The sequence below is a fragment of the Antennarius striatus genome, chromosome 1 (genome assembly GCF_040054535.1).
Source record: "Antennarius striatus isolate MH-2024 chromosome 1, ASM4005453v1, whole genome shotgun sequence".
NCBI lineage: Eukaryota > Metazoa > Chordata > Actinopteri > Lophiiformes > Antennariidae > Antennarius > Antennarius striatus.
The window spans coordinates 8,248,770-8,262,059 of NC_090776.1; the positions used below are offsets into that span (position 1 = coordinate 8,248,770).

The window sequence follows — 13,290 nt, forward strand, 5'->3', positions numbered from 1 at the left end:
TCAGTGAATTGACTTATAGATCTGTTTTAACAACGGGTCTCTCATACCTATCAATATTTTGACAGGTCATAAAGTAGTCTACGTCTGGCAGCCAGTCCATAGCAGTTGATTAGGTAGTGGTCACTCCTCAGTCTCTCCTGTATGCTGCCTGACAAATGCTGCCTGACAAAGCTGGAATTCCAGCCAACTTCAAAGGAGCCAAGAACCAAAAGGTTGGATGAAAAATGGGCTCAAAGCCTTTGGTGGACCCCCAAGTTAAAAAATAGACACTCAGCAATGAAACATAAAAATGTTAAAAGGTACAGTAAACTCATTTTAAAGTAATAGATGTTTTGTTTATCATTATGAAAAAATAAAAATAAAAACATTTCCAGATGTCTGGCATTATCCCTTGTGTCAGGAAACCTTAAAACCTGCGCTGTAGCTATACCATCACGTGGGGTCATGCATCTTCTTCGACACCAGCAGTAGCTTAATCAGTCAGGGCACCCATTACAGCACAATACGATCAATGAAGCGATACATCTGATAAAATCATAGTTACCTGTAAAATGAATGGGTGTTCCAACACCACAGGAGTTAGACACAAAGATAAGAACCTATCTTTCTTCAAAATACCCTTTGGAAAGATTGGAAACCAATGGAAAGCAAGGATAAACAGGTTCAAAATGACCAAAGAGCCAAGAATCTGACATGAGAACTTCACCCCGGATGATTTTGAAAGAGAATTGAAGGTAAGATCATTTTCGGACAACCCATAGTTTCTATTCTGAATTCCCAAGGTTTAGTGGATAATTAATTCATATCTGGAGCTACTGGAGGTATTGCATAAATGTTTTCATGACCAGATTATCATGCGACTATGGCACTCACAAAAAGTAAACAATATCAAAAGTTATAGACAAGTCACTTGATTTGTTTCCCCTGGAGCTTGTTACTAACCTTAGGTTTTGGGGGGGTTATCTCCTTCGTTGGAATCATATAGGGGCTTGTATAATTTCCAGTTATAATGCAGTTATAACATCGGGTCGTAATAATAGGGGATAATTACACCCCCAACTGGGTTCACAGGGAACTCTTCTTCCGTAGCTGCTGATGATGACATGATTTCAGATGATTTTGTGATAAATGTGAAAATGTTAGCTTCTTATGTTGTCGCTAGCTGTACATTTATATGATGACGCTGATATGGATTCACCACGATGTCTACCATTCATCTACTTTCGCTGTGACGGAGTGAATCGTGACTTATGATATATTTTGCTTGTCCAAGTTCCCCATTGATTATAAAAAATAAAAAAAAATCCACTAAAACGTTTGTTTAATCATGTACTTCAAATAAACCCCGGGTTCATTTTGACTTTACCGTCCCTTTAAGTAGTTTTACACTAAATGTGCTCATGGTACTGGTGTTACCAAAACATTTTTGTCCGACTTGGGTGTAACAAAAAAAGTTAATGGTGAACATAATGTAATCCTTTCACCTTCGGCTCGTAGAATGTGAAGCCTTTTATGTAACTATAAATAAAGACTAAAACCTATACAAACTCAAATTCATTCTTATATGGGGGAAGAGCCAGTAAATTAGCTGTCTAGGATAAATTATGATTCTCACTTTCTTAAAAAATATCTAGAGGCTAACAGGAATAATTCTTGATTTTAAACCTTAACAATAATAATATAAGTTACACTAAACACCATAAACCAGAAGCAAAAACACACAGACTGAATGTCTGTTTCGAAAATATATAAGCAATATTTACCTACAAACACGAACCCTTGAATAAAGAAAATAGAATATAAATACAAACATAAATACCTGGGGTTTTATATTAATTAGTCTAAGGTTCTTACGTGTAGTTTAATAATTAGTCTTAGTTTCAGAGTGCACTCTTTAGTTAAAGTTACTTTAGCAAGCTTGCATTTGTTCAGTCATTGGCGTGCTTTATAGTTGGAGCTCATATGGTACCTCCATGGGGGAAATCAATCAGCCAAAAGAAATCCTCTCCCGTTGTATCGTCTACACCACACCAGCACAGTATCCGTGAACCTTGAGGAGTAGCAGCCTCCACAGCCTCCCTCAGCACGTACGACCAGTTTCTACGTTAAAAACGTGTTGCCTGGCGAACCATTAATAGTCCAACAAACAAACGTTTATCCCCGTTTTTTTGTTGTCTAAATGCTAGTGATGTGAAGTTGGGGATCGAAGCTCCGAAGCGTGTGTAGAACAGGAGAGGGGCGTTCCCGCGAAGCGCGTATCGAGGCTTCCTTCATCGATGGGAGGAGCTGTAAATGATGACATCCAAAGCATCGCAGGCAGCGAGGCTTCGGGCGTGACTTCCGTATCGACGCTTCCATCACGGGAACGCCCCGCTACGCGGCTGATACCACGTGACTGATTCACTTCGCCACACGCTCCAACACCGATATAAAGCATCACACTCCATTCAGAATGTGGTTGTTTGGTGGAGAGTTGTGGTTAGATAGTGTGGAGACAGTTAGGAATTTAGGTAGCGTTAGATATATTCTCGAGCGAGGTATAGATAGTGTGGAGAGAGTTTAGGAGAGAATCAGGAAATTTGAACCTGCCACAGTGGAGAAAATGTTTCTAAATAAAAACCAATGATGTCACCAAGCATAATCACTGGCTATACCTCAATGTTACAGAAACACAATCATTGTCCCAACCCCAACAACCCTCCCCTCACTGTACATGCTTATTTGGACATGAGGAAAAAGAAAATAATCACTTTCCATAGTGCCGGTGTGTGTGTAATACAAACAAGCAAACATTGGTTTGGGAACACTGTTGACATCAAATAAATCTGAATGCGACCAAAAAATTCAGAACTTTTTTGTCTTAGAAGTCGAACAAAATTTGGAAGTTGAACGTGAAACAAACGCCTTTTTCTCGCAGCCAAGCGTGCGAAAAGTCTAGAGAAAACGAGACGGTAATGTGCTTTTTCTTTTACTTTACTGTATTCAATAATTTTGCACTTTATTTGCATTCCATTGCCTATGGTACGAGTTACGGTACCATAAACTTCGGTCCCAAAGACGACGATAACTTGAATATTGGGCTAACCAGATTTCTTTGTCATGTTTGCTTCTTTCTTTTACATTTCTTTGATATGTTTCATAACTATACAATTTGAAATATAAATGACATTACATGTTGAAAAAAGCTAATTTTCTACCGTCTTGGAGCAGATTAAGACCATTTACATTATTTGTAATGGGAAAATTATATTTTGGAATTCAAACAAATCGCTATTCAAACAGACTTCCGGAACAAATTGTGGTCGGAAACCGAGGTTTGCCTGTATATATATATATATATATATATATATATATATATATATATATATATATATATATATATATATATATATATATATATATATAAAAAACCATAATTGTTTGGCTCAAGACCCCCGACAATGGTGTCAGCCAAGAGACACGCTTACGACGCAACATGTAAACTCCAGGCTATCTGTTCCGGTTCACGTAAAGACCAGGTGGCTTTTTTCACGCTTTGCCATCTCTCTTGATCTGTGACTCCATGCACGCCCACACCACCGCTTCTGTCAAAAACCATGTCAAGCGGCTGAATTCGGAGCCTGCCATCATCCTGGGAGGGTTAACGAAAGAACTCCAGGTGCTGGACATCGGTGTAAACAGCCTTTAAAATTAAGCTGCGTGCATCGTGGAGTGATGGATGAGAGACGTGAACACACGTTTACCAGGACTGGAGGCAGTGCCGAGCGAGTTACACCCCCACAATATGTGCGTGGATTGAGGATGCCTAGACTAACGTGTCTGCTTCGACTTTTGTCCAATGCTTGCTAAAGCCGGCATCATTACCGGACAGCCACCCAGAAATGAGACGGTCAGCGATAGTGAAATAACCGAGCTATTCAATGCGTACCGAAGATGAAGACTTTGAAGGATTTAGCACAGATTTATCAAAAAATAAAGAAATAAAAACATATTTAAGAAATAACATCGGCGTATTTTTTGAAATTCAAATACGTAGTACAACACAATTCAACCACAGTCACCTTTTTGCTTTCGTTAGCAAGCATGTACCGTGTGTCCGGTTAAAGTACAGAAATAAACTCTGTTATTTAGACTGTGTCTCTTTATACAATGAGCCAAATGGTGCGCAAAATATGGTAACTTAAGGACTTTTATATTGGCAACTAAAGCAATTAGTTTATATACTATAATTATAGACATGCCCCTACCCTACAGTAAACAGTACCACAGCACTACACCACTGCTTTATGCAAGTTATATCACTGTAGTTGAGGCTTATGTGTCCTACTTAGGTACTACATGAAATAAGATAGAAGTACTGGCTCAACGAGTGGAGTATCAAGATGTCATGTCTACCCTCTTAGTCCATGGGCCGGACCATATATCGGTACCAATTGAGGTGGCAAAACTTCAATGGTGCCATTTTATTTGTTACACCAACAGAAGTAAAATAAAACATGATAACCTTTCCAAATGATCAGCTGTGTCATTTTTTTGCAGGAAATCTGTTTTTGCACCTATCGCAATCATGCAAATTCGCCTGGACGTTACAAATGTGACATTCCAACACTTCTGCTGTTAATTAAGACAATGAATAGTTTACAGACTGGATGTTTATCCCCTAGACATATATTTCATACATATTCTTGCATTTATTCATGCTTGTTATTCAATTTTAGTGACTAAGTTAAGTCTGGAATAGATTGGCGGTATCTGTTTTCCTTTTGATTACAGCTGATTGTTTGCATATGATAATTTACTGGTAGGTGAGGAAAGTACAGGTGGTTGATGATTTCGGTAAGTGAGATGTGAATCAAGAACTACTCCAAGATATTTAAAGGTTTCTGTAATGGATAGCTTATGACCAGCAAAGTGAATTGGGTCTGAGATGAATATGGATTTCTTAGGTGAGTGGAAGTACATACATTTTGTTTTCTTGACATTAATAGCTAAATGGTTAGCATTCAACCAGTCATGTAGGATACCGAGATCAGAGCAGAGTTTAGAGTTTACAATACAATTTGCTTTTAGGTTCTAACTGATGATGATTTCTGATGGTATGTTGCAGTTGAAAGCTAACTGAATATGGCCACCGGTGAACAAGTGAGTAACAACCCACTACCAAAGCACCCAGAGCTGGAGTGCATCATCCACTGCTCAGATGATACAGATAAGTTGGTTTCACCACAGAATGTTAGACTCCTGGAAAACTGCTCGGGGCAGCTCAGATACGAAATTATGTACCACTTTTGGAACTGGCAAGAGACATTCCGGAGGGACAGATTCCAGTAATCTACTACTAAGTGTTGCAGTATCTTCCCCATGAAGAAAGTTCTTGATGGCATCCTTGCCAAAGAAAAACAAAGTCCCAGCAGCTCTGCTGAAGAGAAAGAATCAAAACGAGCACCTTGACATGCCCCAGGTACATCTACGACTTATGAAGCAGAGTGCATATTTTGTCAGAAAACCAGCAAATATGCCAAGGAACAGAATACAAGACAAGTACTGGTACAGTGTCGAGAACTACGAGCTGATGCAAAGATAATGAGTGCAGCCACACAAAAAAATGGACACCAGAGTCCTTGCTATTGTGAGTAGGGACCTTGTAGCAGCTGAAGGGCACTACCACAGGTAATGCTATAGACTTTAAACTAAGGATGAGGTTTCCAAAGAAGAGGTTGCAAGCAATGAAAATGATGATGATGCAGCCCAGTATGAAGCTGTCGAGAATAAGGCGTACAATGAGCTGTTCCTCTTCATCAGGATGGAGCTTTTTGGTAATCCTCAAGTGATGAAAATGACTGATCTGAATACTAGACTGGTTGCTTCAATGAACTCCCAAGGCATTGTCCAAGTCAAGGAATCAAACAATAAGCACACAAGGCATAGGCTGGAGAGGGAGTTTGCTGGAGCCTTGCACTTCTTCCCTGATGAGAAAGGAAAACTCCTCCTCTATCCAGATAAACTGTCCACAAGGGAACTTGCCAAAGAAAAGCAGTCTCTCAAAAAGGAGCTGCAGACCCTGAAAAGTGTCAGTGATCAAATTGAGAGCGGACATAAAGAGTCAAGATGTTCCTCAAGCCTGGCCGCCTGAAGTCAGATCAAAAGAGGAATGCCCTACCATTCCAGAGTCGCTTGTTGTCTTCCTGTGCTATCTACTTACAGGCTCTAGTGATCCAGATAGTACATCCCAGAGAGTTCAATGGCTTCTGCAGTCATTTGGCCAAGACATAGTATATGCAGTATGGAAAGACCAAGCCTTCCAAGCACATCCTCCTGCCATTCAGTGTCAAGTCATTGACAGGGAATGAAGAGCTCATAAATATCCTCAACCGACTTGGTCACAGTGTGTCCTACTCACGGATGGAAGAGATATGAACTGTGAGGAAACCTGCTACAAGTTGACAGAAGATGAGTGTGAGAAAGCAGCAGAGCTACACTCCACGCATGAAGAACCTGACACGCGTCTGCTCCTGCTTGCTTTGCATGCATCAAATTCAGGCTCAAAGGCACATCTGAAGACACTGATGTGATGGTACTTTGCCTTGGCTTCCAGAAGGACATCAGCTGTCCCATCTACTAGAAGTGTGGGACACAGAACCGCACACGGTTTGTCGACATAAGTAACTGGCCAGCTCACTTGGGCACAGTATCTGTGACAGTCCAATTGGCTTACATGCCTTCACAGGCTGTGACACTGTCATTGCATTTGCAGGTCGAGGGAAGCTGAATACCCTGAAGATGATGAGAAAGGACACTTTCTTCCAAGAGACTTTTAGTCAACTACGGCAGTCATGGAATGAGAGCGATGAGCTGTTCCAGAAAATTGAACAATTCACCTGCCACATGTATGTTGCTAATAGCAGCACTCCTGAGGTGAATGAACTGCGCTACCGGCTCTTCTGTACCAAAAGGGGAATGATTGAGTCCAGCCAGTTGCCACCATGTAGAGACAGTCTCTTCATGCATGTTCAACGAGTCAACTATCAGGCATCAATATGGAAGTGCTGTCTGCAGGCTAACCCTGTGGTGCCAAGCCCTACTGAAAATGGTTGGACAGACGATGATGGCAAGCTGGCCATTTACTGGATGTGCTGCCCACCTGCACCAGATGCGGTCTTGGAACTGCTAACATGCAAGTGTGTGCGTTCATGCAAAATGAACGCACACGTGCCTGTCAAATGGACTGACATGCACAGATATGTGCAGGTTACAGACCTGCAGTAACCAAAAATGATAGGAAGATCAAGAACCTCACTTTGAACTTGGGGAGTCAGATGATGAGAGAGATGAGCAGTTTGATCAGTTACACAGTGTGGTATTATTGTGATATGTATGTGGTGATTCTGGAATTGGTTACACTTGTTCATAATAGTACACAATAATATAACCTTCTTTACTTAGACCCATCACTGTTGATATGTATGGGATTACATGTATCATTGAATAAATATATGTAAATGTTGTTTATAATATTAAATTAGTTCCTTACCTTACTCTAGTACTGCGTTCAGTGCAAGTATGGAAATTTTTATGCTTATATCACAAAGTAAACACATTTGGCCTTTTGGGGATATTGGGGACTATATGAAGACCTTATGCAAGAGATTTCTGCCAAAGTTCTAATTAAAGGCCCACAGTTATCTCTCACAATGGAATAGTATGGGCATATTATACATTTCCTGAATCCTTAGATCCCTGTGAGTATTTCAGTTTTTGAGTTTTGTGTCTGTGATGTTCCTAGATGCCACAGGGTTAAAACAAAGTACTGTAAATAGTTTAGGTGAAAAATGCCCCAAAAAAAAAGTGTCATTGACAATTTGAATGAGCTTTAGCTACCTCCATGTAAGTCAGACACATGCACAACTGGCCTTGAATGAAAGATTAGAGGGTCCTCTTTAAAATGATACCAAATACAATATTATAAAACACTGACAAAGGTCCTGACTATGAGCCTAAACCAGGACATGCACCAACGTCTAACATGCAACTTTTTGTAGGAGGTGGTTAACTTCAGGAGCTGATAACTGTGACAAAGCTGCCACTTAGGAATGATTATCATACCAAAATATCATCTACATACATGTATCTTTTCAAAAAATATAAGCAAGTTTTGCCACCTTGACTGGTACCGACAAGTGAAATTTTGGGCTCTGGCCCATGGACTATCTACAACAGAGGACTTAAACCATCTGTCCTCTAGCCTGCATGTTGACGTATTGTGATACCAACAGTGAGAAGCATTGGTTGAAATCAGTGAACGAGGCTAAGGACTATCTGGAGTGGCAGCATCCCTCCTAATTTTGTTTTTAGCCAGCTCTGTTCACTTACAGTAGACTACCAGCCCTTGTGCAGTTTGTAATCAAGAGTATCGGTGGTCAAATCCTAAAAGCACACTAGTGATTGCTAATACTACCAAAATCTGTTTGCTGGCCTCGGTTTGCTCGTGTTAGTTGTTGGTTACCTTCTGCTTACCTTTAATCAGATCGATTTTATTTAGTGTTAAAAAATTGCCCTCTTGTAGTAGAAACATGCACTGTTCTCCAATATTTTCCAAAGGGAAGTATACCACCCTTGTTGCAGAAAAATATTTCAGTTTCTGGTACAAAAACTGGTATGTTACCGGTTCTCACAAGTCCCTGCTTCCTCTTGGAATATGAGTACAATATTCATTCTCCATTATATAATTTACCACACTGTCAAGAACAGCAATATCTGAAAGGTTCAATCTACGTAATTTCTGTGGGGAATCCAGGCTTGAATTGAGGCAAACGGGATGTGTTCAGGTGGACAAAAGAGTGTCTCTAGTATCTTGTTGCTGTATGTATCAGCAGCTTTAGGGGTTTTTTGTTGGTTACAGAGCAATTTGTAGGGAGATAACAATGGCATATTTTAAAGTGGTGCTGCTTTTTGGGAGGCAGGGATTTATTTTGTTAATATTAATTTTACTGACTTCAATCTTATTGAATCTTTATCTCATATGTCCCTTAAGAATGAGGTAAAAGCCCACAGTATTCTGTTTTTCAACAGTTGAAATGCCTCTGTCAGTGCCACAAGAGGATCTGGGTAAATCTTGTCCTTTAGGATTCCAGATATGTTCTGACAGACTGGATGAATGGTTCAAGCTCTTCACGTTCCAACTTACAAATCTAAGGTTGTCACTCATTGGAATTCTGATCAAAGATTTAAAAGCAGGGGTGAGTGTACTGTACCCACCAGCTATGGAAAGAAGCATACCCATCCAAACACACCCACTGGCTAACTAGAAAACTAGAACTAACTAGAAAAAAATTGATACAATCTCAGAGGATCCGTAAATGAGTTCTACAAGATTTGGGGCCCTTTTGTTGATAGTGTAAGTGATCTTTCTGGATTATTTTGGTTCAATATTGATTATTCATTGGCCAATCAGGGCCACTTAAATGGGGTGTCTAACACAAAGTGTTGACAGCCAATCAAAATCATATTTCAGCGTACCTGATTGGAGTATCGCATGCTGACATTGCGCTGGTCTTGGCGGGGCACATAGCGGTGGATGGGATCAATATCGTTGGGGCTGATCAGTTCATCCACTGAAATATGAGCACACACGCAATGTTAAAAAAAGACATTACCACACAGAAAACATGGTTAAACAATGTCAAGTAATGAGAAGCAACAAAGGCCAACTGTTCAATTTTTACATATAGACACACGCACGCACACACACACGCACGCACACACACACACACACACACACACACACACACACACACACACACACACACACACACACACACACACACACACACACACACACACACACACACACACACACACACACACACACACACACACACACACACACACACACACACACACACACAACTGAGGAGTTCTACCACTGGATTCATGCCACTGTCAGAGCAACTTCCATGGGTAATGAAAATTGACTATAAGAACAGTGCGAAATGTTTTCTGTCACAACCCACAAAATGTGGCACAAAATGTCATCAAATGTGAATGTAAGGACTTGATAGTTTTGCGTTATTAATGAAAAAATATGGATAGTAGCATAAACACAACATCTGCAAGTCACTCAGAGGCATACCCAGCAGCTTGGCAATGTTGTAGAGTGCTTGACCACACAGGAAGATTTTGCCATCATGGCCAGAGTTGCTAGGGAAGCGCTTCTGGCTCCCATGCTTTTTCTGTTCTGCCTCTATGAAGTCAGCTGGTACATAGTAGTATTTGGGAATCACAGCATGACCTGGTATGAAAGAAAAAAACTGTGAGCAGAAAGGAAGTTTTACAATTTCGTTGTGAATCTTTGACATTTTAGAGGTTTAATCAAAGCCAAGTGAGAAACCTTCTACTAGTCTTAACTTAAGCAGAGCATGTGCACCTTTTGGTATGTGCAATCACACATGAAGCAACCATTATGCCTTTTTAATGCACTTAAAAGTTAAATCACACATATATACATATATATACATATATAAGATACTGCGCAGAACCCTCAGACTCCCAGGCCTCTGGTAGAGGACACGAGCTTGAGGATAACACACAGATACCACCCCACAAGGGTGAGAGGGACATTTTTTTATATATATATATATATTCGATTCATGCATAAGAAGAAAATCATTATGTGGACATATTTTACATATGTAAAATATGTCCACATTACTTAAAGCGATCCGGAACTACTTTGTATAGTATGTTCACAACACAACAAACTGTTATCCATCTGTATAATATGTATAGTTTATTTATTTCTCATCTGTAAAATATGTCCATTGTACTTCTGTATAGCATGTTCATATCACTCATTTTATCCATGTATCCATATGTTATGTCCACTTATACTCACTGCACTTTAGCCTGTATATTTGTATTTTTCCATACTTGATAACCACTGCACTTTAGTCTGTTTATTCCAATAATCTGTATACCGTATTATGTATATTCTTGTATAGTTTGTTCATAGCACCACATATGGTGCTATAAACATACAAACATACTGTGTGTGTGTGTGTGTGTTTGTATATATATGCTTGGCCTTTTTCTTTTGAATTTCATTTACTTAACCAATAAAAATGTGGATTTCAAATCTTCTCTTCTTGGTGCATTCTATTGATTAGTCATGCACTAACATTTTTTAACGTCCTACAATTCAAATTCTTTATTTGGGGGCCTTCAGCAGGTGTGATATTAAAATGTGATTAATTACAAATCCTGTAATTAATTATATATATATATATATATATATATATATATATATATATATATATATATATATATATATATATATATATATATATATATATATATATATATATATATATATATATATATATATATATATATAATTTTTGATGCCTAAATAGGACCAGCAACTGTGGTATTTTGATTTGCTTGGACTGCTGATTCTAATTTATGGAAAAAACCTTCAAATAGATACAGTAGCAGGATGTTTTTGTATTTTCAGGAATATACCAATAAAGGCACATAATAAGCTCCAGCTGCTGAACCACCACGATGGAACAAAGTAGTTCCGGATCGCTTTAGGTATTAATTTGTGCAAACACAGTGCAAACTTAAAGGTAGTCATTAAAGTCAGTGAAAGAAGCAGACTAATTAGGGCATCCTGATAATGATGTAGAAAAAGCTGTTCTGGCTTGGTGAGGGACATGTCCTTGTCACAGCTTGATACACTAATAGTGTTTGGATTGCAGACTCTGCATCCTTCTTTAACATCCTACCCTAAGAGGAAACTTATCAGCAGTCAGCCAATGAAACAGCTGAGCTTTAAATTTGATGTTAATGTCAACATACTTGTATAAATGACTCTAGTATAACTCTTGTATATAATTTTTACAAATTTATTTAATTTTCATGTTAACCATCACAGTTTAAAAGTTAAACATACTCTTCTTCTTCTTCAATTGGTATTTAGAAGGGTTGAGCCTGGTACTTGTTTCAGACAAGTATCCAGTATGGATAACGCATTTTTGACGAGTACAAGCGTGCTACGAGTAAAACTCGTCAATTCTCGTGCTCCTTCATTCATTCATTAATTTTCCTGATCATTTCATCCACTTGCGCTGGTCACGGGGACCTGAAGCCTATTCCAGCTGGCACAGCTGAAGGAAAATCCTCAGAAGTGATTGTCTTCACACTTTGTGCCAGTCACACACAGTGCCCACGTGGCCCTCCCTACAGAGACTGCAGCCAGAGCTGTTGTTGGCACACTCTCGCACACACACAGGCATTGATTGATCTCTCTGTTCATAGCTTCACTGTAGCTCATGTCGCTATTCTTAGGTTTTCTTCAGGTTGCCCCAATTTTCGGTCTATTTAAGGTTACTTTGTGAACTTGTTTCTTGTTTTGTTTTTTTGCACGTACGCGGTGCATTTAACCAGACAGAGCTGAAAACTGCTTGTGTCGCATCACTTCCACTTCAGTCTTTTTTTTTTTTTAACCTGCTTGCTCTTAGTTTGACACTTTCCCACTTCAGTTCAAATTAACAATTTGTTTACTGTATAGATATTTTAACTGTTACATAGCATGCGCACACACACATACACACACACACACGTGGTCTCTCTCTCTCTCTATCTCTCTTTCTCCCTCTCACACAGTCACTCAGTCACACACATGCAAAAACAGACACACAAACACATGCACACACAACTTAACAAACTTTTTTAACTTTGTGTGAAAAAAAATAGCAAGAAATAAATAATAATAAAAAAACAGTTTGATCATAAAAATTAAAAAGAAAAAAAAAAGTTATGTGGAGTATGACAATTCTTGTTTGTGCATATTTTGTAGTTCATAATTTCCTATTACATGCGTTGTATTCATTGATGCACTTCATGTTCTGAGTTCATAAAAAAAACTACTTTACTATCGTGATATTAAACCATTGAATCTTAATTCTGAAACTGTTCTGTAAATATTTATTAAAACAATAAAGAATATTATGTTTATGTTTAGTTTATTTGAAAGGGGCCAATACAATTTCATAAAACACATGATTACACATGGTTAAAAAAAGCCAGAATTAGCCATAACCCTAGTTTTCATCTGTTGTCCCCTGGCCATGATGTAAAAAAAACAGTAAACTACATCCACAACAGAAAAAAATGGTTAGAGACTTGGTAGGGCACTAATGGAACAAATAATATATATATATATATAACAAACCCCCGCACTATCAGCGCTCTGTAGCAATATTGAGCTATGGGAGAAGAACAATGAAGATC

General features: G+C 38.9%; 1 protein-coding gene across 3 annotated transcripts in view; it reads right to left on the minus strand.

Moving 5' to 3' along the window:
* Positions 1–13,290, minus strand: part of phkb (phosphorylase kinase, beta) — a 157,925-nt gene that overhangs the window by 85,995 nt on the left and 58,640 nt on the right. For all 3 annotated transcript variants that reach the window (XM_068323001.1, XM_068322984.1, XM_068322994.1), the window contains 2 exons: positions 10,130–10,288; positions 9,517–9,611 (listed from right to left, as the gene is read on the minus strand). In XM_068323001.1, the coding sequence (XP_068179102.1) occupies positions 9,517–9,611; positions 10,130–10,288 (254 nt within the window). The remainder of the gene's footprint in view (positions 1–9,516; positions 9,612–10,129; positions 10,289–13,290) is intronic.